The 18,029-nt window shown below is 51.4% G+C and overlaps 1 protein-coding gene across 2 annotated transcripts; it reads right to left on the bottom strand.

Annotated features, from left to right (window-relative positions):
• Positions 1-3,165: 3,165 nt before the first annotated feature.
• AP2S1 (adaptor related protein complex 2 subunit sigma 1) lies at positions 3,166-13,058 on the bottom strand. Of its 2 annotated transcripts, none has more exons than XM_021681183.1 (5): positions 12,917-13,058; positions 9,116-9,265; positions 4,118-4,231; positions 3,676-3,735; positions 3,166-3,494 (listed from the first exon to the last, which is right to left on the bottom strand). In XM_021681183.1, the coding sequence occupies exons 1-5, from the start codon at positions 12,917-12,919 to the stop codon at positions 3,393-3,395; spliced, it is 429 nt and encodes a 142-aa protein (XP_021536858.1). In that variant the 5' UTR covers positions 12,920-13,058; the 3' UTR covers positions 3,166-3,392. The 2 variants fall into 2 exon arrangements, with proteins under 2 accessions (XP_021536858.1, XP_044778054.1); XM_044922119.1 differs by lacking the exon at positions 12,917-13,058 and adding an exon at positions 12,806-12,814.
• Between the last annotated feature and the right edge of the window lie 4,971 nt (positions 13,059-18,029).

The raw sequence follows: 18,029 nt of genomic DNA, 5'->3' as shown, positions 1-18,029 counted from the left end.
CAAGGAGGAGTGGGATTGCTAAGTCATAAGGCAAGTGTAATGTTTAACTTTAGAACCTGGCTAACTGTTTTCCAGAAAAGCTGTACCATTTCGCCTTCCCACCAGCAAAGCACCGAGCTCCGGGCGCTCTGAGGGCTTGCCGGCATTAGGTATTTCTAAATGAGCCATCCCAGGGCTCGCTTTGGCAGCACACATACTAGAAATGGAACGATCCAGACATTAGCGTGGCCCCTGAGCAAGGATGACACATCGATGAGCCATTCTGATCAGGGTGTAGTGATCTGAACAGCACTCTCCTCCTGAGCCCCCTTTCCCCCTTGATTCAATTACGCTGCACTGGATGGTTTTCCTTCTTTCTCAATGGCTGTTCCTTCTCTTCTGGTAGGCTTCGATTTCTCCTCTTCCGCCCCCGCCCTTTGTCTGCAAATCTCTTCTCTCTCTTCGCGCATACCCCCTTGGTGACCTCAGAGACCTCCTGGCAATAAATACAATACGGTCAGTGTTCGGGTGATTTTCAAATGTCCATCCCCGGCCCGGACCTCTCTCCTGAGCTCCAGACCCACGTAACCACAGCTGCCTCAGTGGAGACCCAAGAGCGCAAACCTGATGTGTTCTTTCCACTGTCTTTGCGCTCCTGGAAAAGGAGATTCGGTGGTCCCGGATGCTCAGGCTTAATATTGGCAGCGTTCCTTGGGTTCTCTTCCAGCCTGCATCAGATTGTCAGCAAATCCTGATTCCACCTTCTAAACATGCCCAGAAGCCGCTCATGCTTCCTTCCTTCCGTTGCCTTGCCCCCACCTTGGCCCATGCCAGCGTCCTCTCTCGCCTAGACTCTCTGAGTCACCTCCTTGGCTTCTTGGCTCCCGCCCTTGACTTCTTAAAATCAGACTTAGCAGCTCTGTCATCTCTCCTTGGCTCAGGACATTCCAGTGCTGCATTTATGGTATGACTCTGTTTCTGTGGACTGTCCAGAACAGGCAAATTCAGAGAGACAGAAAGACCAGCGGGTTAGTAGATTTCTGAGAGCTAGGTAAAGGTGATGGAGGGATTGAGGGGTGATAGCTAAGGGTACTGGTTTCTTTTTGGGGTGATGAAAATATTCTAAAATTGGTAGTGGTGACAGTAACACAAGCCTGTGAATATACTGAAAACTGCTGAATTGTACATTTTAAGTGGGTGATTTGTATGGGATGTGAGTTTTATCTCAGTAAAGCTGTTACCGCCCTCCCCCCAAGCCCTCCAATAAAAACTCCTTCCTGTGGCTCTCGTCTCACCCAGAATAAACCCAGTGTCCCCACCACAGCTTGTCAGGCTCGCTGCCATCTGCTCTCCCCCTCCCCCACCTCCCACAATCCCTCTATTTTCTGAACACATCATCTCCACTCTCCCTTTTGCCCACTCTGTTCCTGCCATGCTGGCCTGCTTGCATGTTCTGCCTCAGGGCCTTTGCACCTGCTATTCCCTCTGCTTGGAACAGCTTCCCCCTAAAATCTCCCATGGTTCATTCATTCCCTCACTTCTCTCACCCTCTGCTCAGTGTTACCTCCTCCAGTGAGGCTTCCCTGACCATCGTCTAGAACAGCAGAGCCATCTGCCAGGCTTCTCTCTCGCTGTTTTACTTGCCTCCACATCACACTTGACTTGCTTAATTATGCATTGCCCCATCACCCTTGGGAGACCTGTCCTGCTCACTGTGGTACCCCCCCACCCCAGGGCTAAACAGTGACTGGCACATAGCAGATGCCCAAGAAACATTTGTCAAATACACAGTAAACAGAAGCTCCCTGCATCCTTCCCTCTCTGAGCTTCAGGTCTGAGTGTTCAAAGGCCTCCTGATCGCCTTTCCTGGATGACCCGCGGTATCTCGGACTCATTCTAGTGATTGAGGGTGGCGCCCTCCCAAAACACGTCTACGTCCTGGAGCCTGTGAACGTGACCCTATTTGGAAAAAGGCTCTTTGCGGATGTAATTACGTTAAAGGACCTTGAGATGAGATCCTGTAGATTATGCTGGTGGACCCTAAATCCAATGACAAGTGTGCCTATTATAAGAGAAAGGAAAGGAGGTGGAACAAGCCCAGAGCAAAGAGCCTGGGAAGACGGAGGTACTGGGGGGCTGCGGCCCCCACCCACGACATGTCAGGAGGGAAGAGGCAAGGAAGGATCCTCCCCTAGAGTGCTGGCACCTTGATTTCAGACTTCTGGCCCCCAGGACAGCGAGGGGCTCAACTTCTCGTTTCATGCCACCTGCTTTGTAGTCACGTGTCACAGCAGCTGCCGGAAACTCAGACACTCGCCACGTCCTGATAACCTCAGCACATTCCCCCGACCCGCTCCCATCCCCTCACCCGGCTGCGGATCCGGGCCTCGCCCTGGCCCCCACCTCAGCCCCCCGCAGGTGGTCAGTCGCCAATCCCTATTGGTTGAAGCTATAACCAGTTGCAGCAACAGTAAGAAAAGAACACACTGCTGTAATGGTTGTATCTATAAAGGCACTCACCGCCGCAAGCCTGCTTCCCACATCTAAAATAATGATCAGCAAATCTGGTGCTCGCTGTCCACTTCTGTAGGCATCCCGTGTCTCTGACCGGGCCCTGCACACAGCAGGCGCTTAATGTCTGCAGAATGAATGTGTGCTGACTAATGCCAGGCACCTCCTAAACGTTCCCAGCATTAACTTAATCCTCAAGCACACCCTGTGAGATCAAAACTATTATCAACCCATTTTCAAGATGAAGCATTGAGATAAAAGGACAGCCGTCCAATCTGGGGGTTAAAAACAAAGATTCTGGAGCCACCTACCCGGGCTTAGAACAAACCTGGCTTCGCCACGCTAGCTACGTGACCTTAGGCAAGTCTTTTAATCTTCCCAAGGCTCAGTGATCTCACCTGGAAAGCGGGGATAGTAACGGTCCTTCCCCTGGGATCTTGTGAGGATTCGGGGAGCTAATACTTGGGAACGCTTGGTGCTGTTAGGTGTTGGCCAGAAGTCCAGGCTCAGGGGCCCTCTGGGGGCAGAAGCAGGTGCGAACGCACCTGGGTGGCCTGCCTCGCTCAGGCCAAGTAGGGTTTGTTGACCGGCTGACTGATGCACCGATGGCAGGGAGTCCCGAGTGCCCACGGTCCCTAGGGCTGACCGGCAAGGGCTCAAAAGACACGGGCCAGGTGGGGCCACAGGTTTATTGGGGGTTCCACACACGCACTCACAGCATCACATGACAATGGCATGGTTACTTGGTACACGCGAGTGGCCTCCGCCCGAAGTCTCCTCCCTGGTGGCCCAGGCCCAGCTGGGGCCTTCCTCCTGGACCGGGGAGGGAGGGCGCCGGGCGGCCCCAGCCGGAGAGGGGGCGAGCAGGGAACAAGAGGCCGGGGCGGAAGGGCTGGCCGCCCTCACTCCAGGGACTGGAGCATCAGCAGCTGCTTCAGTACCTTCGTCTGGCTGGTCTCTCGGATCTCGCCGGCCAGGAACATCTCATCCACGACCGTGTAAACCTGAGCGAAGGGAGGGCAGGACTCTGGTGAGGGAAGGGCACTCCCCACTCCCCGCCCTCCCCCTGCAACGGGTGCCGGTCTAAACCTTGGAAGCTGGGGGCCCTGAGAGCCAGGCACCAGCCATCAGCAGAGGCGCTGGGCAGCCCCCCTCCCCACCCCCTCCTCTTCCCCAGGAGCCCACCTTGTAGAAATTGAACACTAGGTCCAGTTCACAGACGTTGTGGAAATACTCATTTAAGACCTGTGGGAGAAGGCAGAGATGGTGAGAGCTGGGCAGGGGGAGATACTCAGGGAGGGGGGCCAAGGTCACCATCGGAAAGACAGACCAAGAGGACTGAAGGGGGGGGAGGGAGGGGAGAGGGGGAGGGGGAGGGAAGAGACCCAGTGACGAAGATAGTTAAAGGCAGAAACAAGAACAAGGACGATCAGATAGCAACAGAAAAGACAGACCGGACAGAGGCAGAGGAACAAAGAGGAACTGCGCCGGCAGAGATGGGCAGAGGGAGGCCGCCTGTCCGCTGCTGCGGGGAGGTGGGGAGAGGGTTTGTGCACCCCGCGGGGAGACGAGGCGTGGTTCTGGGCACTCCAGGGCCCCTGGGGCTGCAGCCCGCCCGCCTGCGCACCTCCACGAAGTTGTGGATGGCCTCCAGGTAGGCCAGGTTGTTGTCGTTGACATCCACGCAGATGCAGAAGTAGAGGCCGGCGTAGCGTCGGTAAATGATCTTGAAGTTCCGGAACTGCGGGGCAGAGAGGCTGTCAGCAACAGGGGGGTGGGGGGTGGGGGGTGGGGGGCCAGGACCCAGCAGGCTGAGCAGAGTGGAGCCCAGAGAGTCAGTCCTTCACCCCACGCATGGTCCCCGAGGCCCTGCTCTGTCTGGTCCTGTGCTGGGGACACAGTGGTGACTGACACAGGCCTGGCCCTCCCCTGCCGGGGCTCCCGGTCCAGCGGAGAGAGAGTCATCCTCAGTCATCCCCAGTGGGGGCAGCTGATCCAGGAGGGCTTCCTGGAGGAGGGGACATCTGGGCTGAGACCTGGAGGAGTAGCAGGAGTGCTCCAGGCCAAGGGAACAGCTTGTGAGAAAAGCCCAGAGCCAAGAGGGAGGCTGGGGTGTTCCACGACATCCACGCTCCCCTTTCCGTGGCTCCCTGCTTGTCGTCTCTGGACTAAGTCGCATTCCTTAACCTGGAACTAACTCATGCCATCATTCCGTAAACGCTACCTGTGAGGCAGGCTCTGTGCTGGGCAGTGCAGTTACTGCTCGGAACCAAGACAATCTCAGCCTGACTTTGAGCCGAACTGAGATATACAATAGAAATACTTCGGCACTAACGCACACACACAGCCCAGGAATACATACATATGGGCCAAGGACGCAGACTCTAATCTTACATGCGTGGGGAAGAAGATAAAGAGACAGCCATAGATACAAACAGGCAGACTGGTTTGCTAAGCACAATGTCTTTGGCCCAAATCTGCAAAGTCCCAGCGCTGGGTCTGAGTGCGCGTGTGCTTTGTCGCCACCTGGTGGCAACTGCAAAAGCCAACAGTAGTCCCTGATTTTCTTCCAGCTCATTCTTCTGTTAATTTCTTTTTTTTTTTTTAAAGATTTATTTATTTATTTGAGAGAGAGAGAGAATGAGAGAGAGAGTACATGAGAGAGGGGAGGGTTAGAGGGAGAAGCAGGCTCCTCGCCGAGCAGGGAGCCCGATGTGGGACTCGATCCAGGGACTCCAGGATCATGACCTGAGCCGAAGGCAGTCACTCAACCAACTGAGCCACCCAGGCGCCCCATCTTCTGTTAATTTCTGTACTTCGACTACGTTTGCTTTTTTTTTCTTTTTTAAATTTTCATTTTTTTTTTAAGGAGGAAATCTATTTCTTTTTAGAGATTTTTATTTATTGATTGATTGATTTAACAGAGAGAGAAAGAGAGACAGCGAGAGAGGGAACACAAGCAGGGGGAGTGGGAGAGGGAGAAGCAGACCTCCTGCGGAGCAGGGAGCCCGATGCGCGGCTCGATCCCAGGACCCCGGGATCATGACCTGAGCTGAAGGCAGACGCTTAACCGACTGAGCCACCCAGGCGCCCCTCGACTACGTTTTCTAACATTACTGTAGTAATTCCTGCACATAATCTGCAGATTAATAAGCATGTATCAGGGTGCAAATTCTACTTTTTTTTTTTTTCTTAGGTAGGCTCCACACCCAACAGAGGGCTCGAACTCGTGACCCTGAGATCAAGAGTTGTACGCTCCTCTGACAGACCCAACCAGGAGCCCCTACCTTTTTTTTTTTAAATGATACAGACACACGATCAAATGTTTGAAGGCCCCTGCTCTGGAGGAGAGGGTTTAAGACAGGCCTAGAGGCCAGGAAAACATCTGAAGATTCCATCACTATCACAGCTGGTGTGGCCCTGGCAGGATCTGACGCTGAGCAGCACTCTTTTTTTTACTTGAAATTCTCCCTCTCCTGCTATCACCCTCCCGGCTCGTGCCAACACCTTGGTTGTAAATTTGCAGGCTTCTCAGGGACCCGCCCCAGACTTTCATGGCTTCTTCAGCTATAGACTCTCAGATAAGTCTCTTCCTACAGGCTGGGGCAGGTCACCTGTCTGTACTGCCCCCGCCTTTGGGCCCCGTCCCCAGCCGTCACTGTCCGGGGACCAGTCGGTCTCATTGGACTGTGAGTTGGGGCTGTCACCACTGTGTCCCCAGCAGGGCCTTGAACAGGAAGGGGTCCACACCCTAATCCCTGGACTCTCTGAACAGGTGACCTAACATGGCAAAGGGGACTGTGCAGGTATGGTTAAGCTAAGGATCTTGAGATGGGGGGATCCTGGATTATCCAGATGGGCCCAGAGTAATCACAAGGGTCCCTATAAGGGAAAGAGGAAGACAGGAGAGTGTGGCTCGGAGAGAGAGATCTCAAGAAGCAGGTGAAGGCAAGGAAATAGACTCTCCCCAGAGCCTGCAGAGGGAACCCAGCCCTGCTGACCCATTTTGGACACCTGACCTCCAGAACTATTTAAGACAACAAATCTGTGTTGTTTTGAGCCACTATGTTTGTAGTAATTTGTTAGCACAGCAATACAGGAGCATAATATAGGTACTAAGGAATATGTATTAATGAACAGACGAGAGGAAGAAAGTTTGGGTGGCCTGGGCCTTTCTCACTGGCCACTCATCCTTTGGTTTTGCTCTCACAAGTCCTCCTCCAGGAAGCCTTCCCTGACCTCAATCTCATAAGAGAGACATTATTTCATGTCTCCTCCCCCTGATCATCCCCAGTTTGTTGGGGGAGGGACCAGTTCTCTCTTGTTCCCCACAGCATTCCCTCCTCCAGGAAGGCCTCCCTGACCCTCAGGCTGAGCCAGGTGCCCTCCTCCCGCCCCGCTGCTCCATCCCAGCCCTACCCTCTTGGGGTTGTCATGATCTGGGGACAGGTCTATGTTGCTCACGGGGCCATCTCGGTCCCCACTGTGAATGGAGGCGCACTGGGAATGGGTGGTAAATAAATGCACGGGTGAACAAATGAATGAATGGCCTGGGATCGGGAGGCACCTAAGATCTGGGTGTCAGGCCCCTGTGTGACATTCTCACCTGACCAGCCTGCCTCGCTGACCCACTCCCAGTCCCTTGGCACTCAGGGTAGGAGGCCACACGGCGCTGGCAGCGGGACACCCCAGGGGAGCGGGCACCCACCCCCTCATTCTGTCCTGCACCTGCTCTGCCTGCTCTCACCCCCCAACCCCGCTCCTTGCAAGGCCCCCATCCCGTCCTCCTCCTGGAAACCCTTTTCTCTAGGCTGCCGGGACTCCCCAATCTCCTGATTTTCCCCTACCTCCTCACCTCCCACCTCTAGATATGGCTTCTCTTCTCTCCTTTATTCCCCTCTGTCAATCGTCCCTCCCCTGGTAAGTGCCGCAGCCTTCCCTGCCCTCTGTGTGCGGAACCTTCCTGCTCTTTCTCTGCACTCTGACTCATCACTCCCTCCCGGATTCTCCCTTGGGGTGTGAACAGATACCTCAACCTGCTCTTTCCTAAGTTGGCCCACATCCCTCCCTCTGCTGAAAACCCTCCTGAGGCTGCCACCTCACTCATAAGAGCTGAAGTCCACCCCATGGCCCAGGAGGCCCTGAGCCATCTGTCCCTGTTGTCTCTTTGACCGCATCGGCCCCCTCCCTCCTCCCTGGCTTGCAGCTCCTCAGCCACGCTGGCCTTTTTTTTTTTTTTTTTTTAAGATTTTATTTATTTATTTGACAGAGAGAGACACGGTGAGAGAGGGAACACAAGCAGGGGGAGTGGGAGAGGGAGAAGCAGGCTTCTCGCGGAGCAGGGAGCCCGATGCGGGGCTCGATCCCAGGACGCTGGGACCATGACCTGAGCCGAAGGCAGATGCTTAACAACTGAGCCACCCAGGTGCCCCCATGCTGGCCTTCTTGCTATTCCAGGAATGCAAGGCCTTTGCACTTGCTATTCCCTGGGCCTGGGGTGCACGCTCTCAGATATCCTCTTCTAACACTCTTTCAACTCCTTCAGGCCTTGGTTCCACTGTTACCTTTTCCAGACCTCCTACATAAATCATTGATACCTGCATTCCAACCCCCAGTGAACGCACCCCAGCACCTCCATCTCCCACAGTGGCCTGCTTTTTCTCCCTGGCACCTCACCACCTGCTAGATGCTGTCTTTACTCTCAGTCTCCCTCCGACCAGAACATCAGCTCTCCCAGGGCAGGGACTCGGGTCTGTTCTATTCCCACGCCTAGAACAGTACCTGCCATACAGCAGACCCCCTGATAAATATGTGTTGAATTTACAGGACAACTAGCCCGTCTGATACCATGGGAATTAAAGACAGAGCCTTCTCGATTTAAGGAGACCAAAGAGGGGTGCCTGGCTGGCTCAGGCGATAGAGCGTGCGACTCTTGATCTCAGGGTTGTGAGTTCGAGCCCCACATTGGGAGTAGATTACTTAAAAATAAAAGCTTACCAAAAAAAGAAGAAGAAAATTATTACAACGAGGGGCACCTGGGTGGCTCAGTCGGTTACGCATCTCCCTTCAGCTCAGGTCATGATCCCAGGGTCCTGGTATCGAGCCCTGCATACGGCGCCCTGCGGAGCCTGCTTCTCCCTCTCCCTTTGCCACTCCCCCTGCTTGTGCTCTCTCACTCACACTCTATCTCAAACAAATAAAATCTTAAAAAAAAAAAAAAAGAAAAGAAAATTTTCATAATGAAAAGTTCCCCAAAAAGGAAGGAAGACAGGGGTGCCTGGGCGGCTCGGTCATTAAGCGTCTGCCTTCAACTCAGGTCATGATCCCAGGGTCCTGGGATCGAGCCCCACATTGGGCTCTCTGCTGGGCGGGAAGCCTGCTTCTCCCTCTCCCACTCCCCCTGCTTGTGTTCCCTCTCTTGCTGTCTCTCTGTCAAATAAATAAATAAAATCTTGAAAAAAAAAAAAAAAAGGAAGGAAGACAGCAAGCTAAAAGCATGTCGAGGGAATGAACGTAGGAAGGAAAGAGGTTCCGAGGGGTTACTGCAGTTAGAGCTTGGGCAGGCGGCTGGCAAGGAGGGTCAAAGGAAAAAAAGCGAGTGTGAGAGGCATGGGGGGAGCATCACCTCCACAAAGTTGGTGTGTTTGGCATCTCGGACAGTGACCACGGCGTGCACCTCCTCGATCAACTTCTGTTTCTCATCGTCATCGAACTGCATGTACCACTTGGCCAGGCGCGTCTTGCCAGCCCGGTTCTGGATGAGAATGAAGCGGATCTGGGGGCAGGAGGAGGAAGAGGAAGTGAGAGCAGCCGGGAGAGCTGGCTGGAGCTGGGTGGTCCCACGCAGCAGCCCCGCCCATCCCCACTGGGTAGGTAGGGCCCATGCCCTTCCCGCTCTGGACTTCTCCTCAGAGCCTGGTCAGGCCTGCTTGGCCACGTCCCAACACCCCAGGGGAAGGACTGCTTCCACAGGTCAACTCCCCTGTCAGCTCCAGGGCCCTGAGGCCCAGGCTCCACTACCCCTTGTCTGCTTGACCTTGGACCAAGGATCCGCCCCCCCTCAGCTTCAGTTTCCCCACCAGCAAAAAAAGTTTCCTTAGAAGATCAATCTTGGCAGGGTGTCTTGCAGGTCAAATGTTTATAAACTTAATTCAGTAGCTTGGCACACAGCAGGCACTCGATAAATGTTTGAGTTGCAGAGGCGCCTGGCTGGCTCAGTTGGAGGAGCGTTCGAGTCTCGATCTCGGGGTCGTGAGTTCAAGCCCCACGTTGGGTGCGGAGATTACTTAAATAAATAAATAAAAACTTAAAAAAAACTGTTTGAGTTTCAGACTTCTTTGGTCTGAATCCCGGAGATCCCCCTATTTCTTTTTACTTACCAATTCTTAAAAATTCACCCATTGAAGATGTGTACAGTTCAGTGCTTTTTCATATACTCATACAATTGTGGAAAAATCACTACTAATTCCAGAATGTTTTCATCACCCCAAAAAGAAATCCCCACCCATTAGCAGCCACTCTCCCACCCCAGCCCCTGGCAACAAAGAATGTTTCTTTCTCTACAGATATGCCTGTTCTGGACATTTCCTATAAATAGGATCATACAATACGTGGCCTTTTTGTATTTGGCTTCTTTCATTCAGCAATGTTTTCAAAGTTCACCCACGTTGTAGCTTGTGTCTCTGCTTCCTTTCTTTTTATGGCAGAATTACATTCCACTGGATAGATATACCTTGTTTTGTTTATTAGAACGTTTGGGTCATTTCCACTTTTTGGTAATTGTGAATTAGACTGCTATGAACATTCACATACAAGCTTCTACATGGACGTATGTTTCCATTTGTCCTGGCTATATACCTAGGAGGGGAATCGTTGGGTCATACGGTAACGCTACATCTAACTTTTTTCAGCCACTGCTAAATGGCTTCCCAAAGCATCTGCCACTTCTCAAGTGATGTAACTGCGTGGTGCCTCAGTTTACCCACCTGGAAAATTGGGCCTCATAAAAGTGTGACAAGATGAAAACAAGATATGAAAAGTATCCAGAACAGTGCCTGGCTCAGATCACGCGCTGTGTCAGCTGTGATTATCAGCAGTGAGAGCTAGGAAATTTGTTTTTATGATTCTGAAAAGCCAGGTCAACCTTCCTAGGGCTACTATGAAAACGGAACGAGTTAATGCTAGAAGTGCTTAGCACAGTGCCTATTACATACTGAGTGCTCAATATAATGGGCTATGATGATGGAGATGCATTTGTCCAAGTGGCTAAGCACAGAGACTCTAGAGCCTGAATGGATCCTGGCACTCTTGGCTGTATTTCCACAGGCAAGTCACTTAGTCTCTCTGGGCCTCAGTTTCTTCTTATGTATAATGTACGTAATGAGAGCACCTCCCTCATAAGACAGTCACACGGGTTAATAAACGTAAGGGGTGCAGCACAGTGACTAGCAAGTATTAGTTCTTAGTGGTACTATAATTCACCATCACTTAGCTTTAAGAAAACCAAGGCCCGGGGTGCCTGGGTGGCTCAGTCGGTTAAGCATCTGCCTTTGGCTCAGGTCATGATCCTGGTGGGGTCCTGAGATCAAGCCCCACATGGGGCTCCCTACTCAGCGGGCAGTCTGCTTCCCCCTCTCTCTCTGCCCCTCCCCCAGCTCCTGCTCTCTCTCTCTCTCTCTCAAATAAATAATAAATAAATAAAACCTTTTTAAAAAATAAAAATAAATTAAAAAAAGAAAAAGAAAACCAAGGCCCAAGTTCACCCAGGTAGGAGGCCTGCCTTTGGACCCAGTTCTGTTTGAGACAGACAGGTGTAGACCCATTTTATAGATGAAGAAAGCAAGGCTCACAGCCACAAAGCATAGCTGGGAGTCCAAAGGCTTTGCTCTGGAACGCTTTACCCTCTGGGAGCCCATACCCATTCCTGGGAGTCCACTCTCTTTCCTAAGCCTCATTCTCTGATATTCTATCCTCCCTCCCCCGACCAATCAAGCAGGACAGGAACAGGATATTACATTCTCCTTCCAAGAACCCATTCTGCTGAGCCAGGGAAAACCACTTCCCAGCAGGCCAGGGGTCCTGGGTAGGAAGGGAAAGAGCATGGGCCTGGCAGGGGGATTGGGAGGGGGGAACCCCACCAGGCAGCCACAACCTGGGGGCAGAGCCAGAGATACATGGGTCATACCGTAAGGAGAGCCAAAAGGGTTGAGGGAGAGCCCTGCCCCTTACCCCCAAATTCCCTTATAACACCTCTTTGTGTTTCTTCTCCCAGTTAGAATCTCTCCACCTCTGGGAATCTACCCTGAGAGGTGCCTTCCCTCCTGCATCCTCACCCCTCTGATGTTCCCTCTGGACACCTCCCAACCTTCCCTGTCTCCAAGCCCCCTCCCCTCAAATAGTTCCCTTTTGACTTCCAATTTCTGGGTTTCAATCCCCTCTCTCAGGCCTCAGGAGGCCTTTTACTTAGGACATCACTCCTCTGAGGCCAATCTTCTCCCCTGTTCCAAAGGTCACATGTTGCCTTCAAGGACCCTGTTTGTGGGGGAGACTCCCTCCTTGTTCTGACACCCACCACCATTCATCTCTTTTTCCAGCTCCCTTCTCAAAGAATCCTTGCTTACAGTCCAAAGACCCACCCTAGGGGAGGGCAGCCAAATCCAAAGCCCAGTCCTTGCTCCAAAAGCTCCATCTCCAACTCTCACACTTCCATGTCTGCTCCCTACCCAAGACGCCTCTTCTTGGAAAGACCTGTTCCACTGCTCCGTTTCAAATATCCACTCCCTACCTCCAAGCCTTCTCCCGCTTTGCAGCACACTTCCCCTGACTCTAAAGCCCCATTCCCTACAGTAGCCTACTTCCCCTCTCCAGTGCCCAGTCTCTTCCCCTTGAGATTCTCTCTCTCATCAGCAGTACCCTGCCCGTTTCAACAACCCCTCTCTGCCTTCAATGTCAGCTTCCGGCTTCTGAAGACCCCCTTCTCTCCAATCCCAGTGTCTCCCATTCTCCAACAATCCTGCCACACTCCCAAGAGCCCTTCTCTTGAGACGCGTCTTTCCCTTGGGACGCCCCCTCCCCCACTTCCAATTCCTGCCCCCCACCTCCGAGACCCCGCTTTCGAGTTGCCTCCCCATTTCAACCCTCCACCCCTCAGTCATCTCCAATGTCTCCCTCCCGCACAGCCCCCTCCCCTTGGCCCCCGGTCTCTAATGTCCCCTGGCTTCGAGACCCCCGGTGCACTCCCGCGCCCGGAATCACCGCCCAGCTGCCCCCTTCCCGGGCCTCCGGTCGGCCACAATCCTGAGAGCCCGCGCCTGGCCCAAACCATAGTACCGCGGCAGGGGAGGCTTGTCAGTACCCGATCGAACCTCGAGTACCTGCACGTGGACCCACCCTCCCCCCGGCCCCGACGTGGGCGCGCCCCCGTTACCATGGTGACCCCCGTCCGGACCCCAGCGGCCCCGGTCCCGCGGCTCTTGGGCAGCTCCGGCTCTCGCAGCCGTTAGGGGACCCAGGGCTAGAGAGGACTTCCGGCAGAAGAACTCGCCCGCCCTCTCGCGCACAGCCCACTGGGAACTGTAGTGTTAAGAATGCGTTTGGTCAGGCCGGCTGCAAGCCTGGGAAAAGGGCCGGTCCCCCTTCCCAACATGCCGCGCGACTGTCCTTTTTCCCACCACACGGTACTGACCCTGAATGCATGCCGGGAGTTGCGGGCGAATGTCTCTTCCGAGGACTACAATTCACGACATGCGTGACAGCCAGCGACGGGGAGTTGCATTCTTGGAAATGTAGTTCTGGTAGCCCTGAGTCCACCCCATCTTCCCAAGGCGAGAAGGGCATGCTGGAAATAGTAGTTTTAAGTAAGAAACTGGGCTGTGGAAGCTCGAAATGTAACTCCGCGCTCACCTAGTGCTTTGTTCAAAATATGCTGAGTGTCTCCCTGTGGGAGATGGACAGTGGTTTAAGAGAATGATTTTGAGAGTCAGAAATGTGTACAAATCCTGACATTGCATTTCCTAGCTGGGGGACTTTGGGACAACAACTTAACCTCTTAATTCTATTTCTTCATCTGTAAACAGGATTGATCAAGGGGTCACTTCGGTAGGGTTGTTTTAAAGCTTCAGTGAGGGGACGTCTGGGTGGCTCAGTCGTTAAGCGTCTGCCTTCAGCTCAGGTCATGATCCCAGAGTCCTGGGATCGGGCCCCCGCATCGGGCCCCCGCATCGGGCCTCTGCTCGGCGGGAAGCCTGCTTCTCCCTCTCCCACTCCCCCTGCTTGTGTTCCCTCTCTCGCTGTCTCTCTCTTTTTCTGTCAAAATAAATAAAATCTTTTTAAAAATAAATGAATAAAGCTTCGGTAAGCTTCCAAAGAACTTATCACTGTGTTTGACATATAGTAAATGCCCAATAAATAGTAGTTAATATCATGAATGCTCTTTTTTTAAAAAGATATTTATTTATTAGACAAAGAGAGACACAGCGAGAGAGGGAACATAAACAGGGGGAGTGGGAGAGGGAGCAGCAGGCTTCCCGCGGAGAAGAGAGCCCGACGCGGGGCTCAGTCCCAGGACCCCAAGATCATGACCTGAGCAGAAGGCAGACGCTTAACAACTGAGCCACCCAGGCGCCCCATGAATGCTCATTGTTAAGACACATCAGGTAGTAGGGATCTTCTTATTTCCTATCCAGAGGGTAATTGTCTCTTTTCAGTTACTCAAATAGGTCAAGTGCTTTCCTAACTTGGCGACTTTCCTTCATGCTTGCTATTCCCAAAAAGCCTTCCCTCATTCATTTTGTGGTTGACCCTTTTTCTTGCTTTACCCTAGACACCACTTCCACAGACCTGTATGGAAGATCCTGCATACAAAGGTCCCCATCTCCCACCCCCAAAATTCTATAGGTTAGTTTGATTTTTTTTATAGTGTCACTGGGGAGACCCCATGACCCCCTGCAGCTCAGGGGACTCCTAGAAGCTTCTGCCTAACTCTCAATTTAATCTTTTAGACAATAACTAAAGAATTGCTGGGACAGGAAAAGAAATATTTGGGGACTAAATGCTTGTGCAGATGAATCAGAAAGTGCCCAATAGTTACCTCAGCTTCATTATCATGTTAAAATCCCTCTCCAAATATTAATCCCAAGCCCTCATAAAAGGATCCTGTTTATGCTTGTTCAGGGAGTCACTGCTTTGGAAATTATTCCCCGTGATCTCCTTATCTGTACAAATAGTGATGACTTTGGGAGGTAACTCCACCTGGTGTAGTCTCTGTCTATCACTCATCAAGGAGGAGACCCACTTTGATCTCGTAACAATAGCCTTTATTACAATTTTTTCTTAAAGATTTTATTTATTTCTTTGACAGAGAGATAGAGAGAGAGCACAAGTAGGCAGAGAGAGAGGGAGAAGCAGACTCTCCACTGAGCAGGGAGTCTGCTTCTCCCTCTGACCCTCCTCCCTCTCATGCTCTCTGTCTCTCATTCTCTCTCTCTCAAATAAATAAATAAAATCTTTAAAAAAAAAAAAAAACAAAGCATATCATAGAACAATGTAAATTAAAGTATAGTATTAGCAGAAGAACTAATACATAGCTATGGAATTATTGCAAGGGCAAAAAAAGGTTAGGGATCATTTCTGTTTTGTGAACTGCTCTAATAGGGTTGGGACCGAGATAAGGTAAACAAGGTCACCAGGGTATAAAATTTAAAAAAGGCACTCACTCTTAGGTGCTTACCCAGCTCTTGCATGAGCCTGAAAGTGAGCATTTCTTTGAAATTTGTTCTCTGAACACCTCGCTTGCCTCACCTTAGTTCCAACCCTGATTTCCAGTGCTCAGCTTAGAGCCTGGCACAAGTCTGGTGTTCAGCAAACATTTACTGAATGAATGAACGAACAGGTATCAAAAAAACAGACACTGTCCCCAAACTGTCAACATCCATGGTCTAGCAGGGGAAACAGACATAAAGGACATTATGCAAATAAATTTAAAAATTACTTAGCAAACAATAAATATTTCTTATCTCACAGTTTCTGTGGGTCAGGAATTTGGGAGCAGTTTAACTAGGTGGTTCTGGCTTGGAGTCTCTCATGAGGTTGCAGTCAAGCATCAGCTCGGGGCTAGGGGTGCCATGGTGGCTCAGTCAGTTAAGTGTCTGCCTTCAGCTCAGGTCATGATCTCAGGGTCCTGGGATCCAGCCCCACGCTGGGCTCCCTGCTCAGCAGGGAATCTGCTTGTCCCTCTGCCTCTCTCCCTACCTTTTCCCCTGCTCATGTTGGTGTTCTCTCTCTCAAATAAGTAAATAAAATCTTAAAAAAAAAAAAGACATCAGCTGGGAATTTAGTCATTTGAACACTTGATTAGGGCTGAGGATCTTCCTCCCAGATGGCTCACTCCTAGGGTTGGTGATTAATGCTGGCTCTTTTTTTTTTCTTCAAGATTTTATTTATTTATTTGAGAGAGAGAGAATGAGAGACAGAGAGCACGAGAGGGAAGAGGGTCAGAGGGAAAAGCAGACCCCCCGCTGAGCAGGGAGCCCAACGTGGGACTCGATCCCAGGACTCCAGGATCATGACCTGAGCCGAAGGCAGTTGCTTAACCAACTGAGCCACCCAGGCACCCTCTTTTTTTTTTTTTTTTTTAAGATTTTATTTATTTATTTGACAGAGAGAGAGAGAGAGAGCACGTACAAGCAAGGGGAGCTGCAGAGAGAAAGGGAAAACCAGGCTGCCCACTGAGCAGGGAGACAATGTGGGGCTCGATCCCAGGACCCTGGGATTATGACCTGAGCCAAAGGCAGATGCTTAACCGACTGAGCTGCCCAGGCACCCGTAATGCTGGCTCTTGATGGGAAGACTCAGTTCCTCACCAGGCGGACCTCTCCACAAGGACACACGAGTGTCCTCATGTGGCAGCTATTTTTCCCCCAGAGTGAATGATCCAAGAAAGGGCAAGGCCAAAGCAGCAATATCGTCTATGACCTTGCTTGCCTCAGATGTCACACCCTTTCATTTCTGCCATATCTTGTTGGTACACAGATCAGCCCTATCCTATACAGGAAGGAACATGAATATCTGGTGAGGATTGTTGCAGTTCATCTTAGAGTCCTGGCTGCCACGACAGCTTATAGCAGAGGCACCTGACCTAGCTGAAATGTTAGGGACAGCTTCCCTAGAGGGAGTGGCATTTGAGCTGAGATCAGAAGGGGAGTGGAAATTAACCAACCGATGATTAATGTTGCAGGGGATATAGTCTCCTGCTCTCTCTCTCTCTGGCAAATAAATAAATAAAATCTTTTTAAAAAGGTTTTATTTATTTATTTGAGAAAGAGAGCACAAGCAGGGAGGAAGGGCAGAGGGAGAGGGAGAAGCAGACTCCCCACTGAGCAGGGAACCCCATGCAAGCTATACCCCAGGAACCCGATATCATGACCTGAGCCAAAGGCAGCTACTTCACCAACTGAGCCACCCACATGCCCTGGAAACATTTTTTTTTTTTTAAGATTTTATTTATGGGGCGCCGGGTGGCTCAGTTGGTTAAGCGACTGCCTTTGGCTCAGGTCATGATCCTGGAGTCCCGGGATCGAGTCCCACATCGGGCTCCCTGCTCAGCGGGGGGTCTGCTTCTCCCTCTGACCCTCTTCCCTCTCGTGCTCTCTGTCTCTCATTCTCTCTCTCAAATAAATAAATAAAATCTTAAAAAAAAAGATTTTATTTATTTGACAGAGAGACACACAGCGAGAGAGGGAACACAAGCAGGGGGAGTGGGAGAGGGAGAAGCAGGCCTCCTGCAGAGCAGGGAGCCCGATGCGGAGCAGGGAGCCTGATGCGGGGCTCCATCCCAGGACCCTGGGATCATGACCTGAGCGGAAGGCAGACGCTTAACAACTGAGCCACCCAGGCGCCCCGCCCTGGAAACATTTTTAATAAAAGATTTTATTTTTAAGAAATCTCTACACCCAACATGGGGCTCAAACTCACGATCCTGAGATTAAGAGTTGCATGCTCTACTGACCAAGCCAGCCAGGCGCTCCTATTGTAACCCTTTTAAATTAGTTGCAGACAGGAGCGCCTGGGTGGCTCAGTTGTTAAGCGTCTGCCTTCGGCTCAGGTCATGATCCCAGGGTCCTGGGATCGAGCCCTGCATCCGGCTCCCTGCTCCGCGGGAAGCCTGCTTCTCCCTCTCCCATTCCCCCTGCTTGTATTCCCTCTCTCACTGTGTCTCTCTCTGTCAAATAAATAAATAAAATCTTAAAAAAAAAATTAGTTGCAGACGTTGTGCCCCTTCATTCCAAAAGGCTTCATGCTTCAACATGTTCCTCTTAAAAACGAGAACTTCTCCTTCTTAACCTCTTCCATAACAACACAATTATCACATTCAGGGAATTTGACCTTAATACTACACTATTATCTAATATAGATCCATATTAAAATACCCCTGATCATCCCAGTAATATACCTTATAGATTCTTTCTTTCTTTCTTTCTTTCTTTCTTTCTTTCTTTCTTTCTTTCTTTCTTTCTTTCTTTCTTTCTTTCTTTCTTTCTTTC

Source organism: Neomonachus schauinslandi, chromosome 16, assembly GCF_002201575.2.
Source record: "Neomonachus schauinslandi chromosome 16, ASM220157v2, whole genome shotgun sequence".
In the NCBI taxonomy this organism is placed as follows: domain Eukaryota; kingdom Metazoa; phylum Chordata; class Mammalia; order Carnivora; family Phocidae; genus Neomonachus; species Neomonachus schauinslandi.
The sequence above is the reverse complement of the archived record's forward strand: the minus strand, read 5'-3'. Positions and strand labels throughout refer to the sequence as shown.

Bases quoted from the DNA above. Each gene is read 5' to 3' on its own strand.
- AP2S1 (XM_044922119.1), bottom strand. The intron at 3,736-4,117 runs GTGCGCAGGCGG...CTTCTCCCACAG, and splicing joins CCATCCACAACTTCGTGGAG to GTCTTAAATGAGTATTTCCA. The intron at 3,495-3,675 runs GTGGGCTCCTGG...CCCTTCGCTCAG, and splicing joins TAGTGTTCAATTTCTACAAG to GTTTACACGGTCGTGGATGA.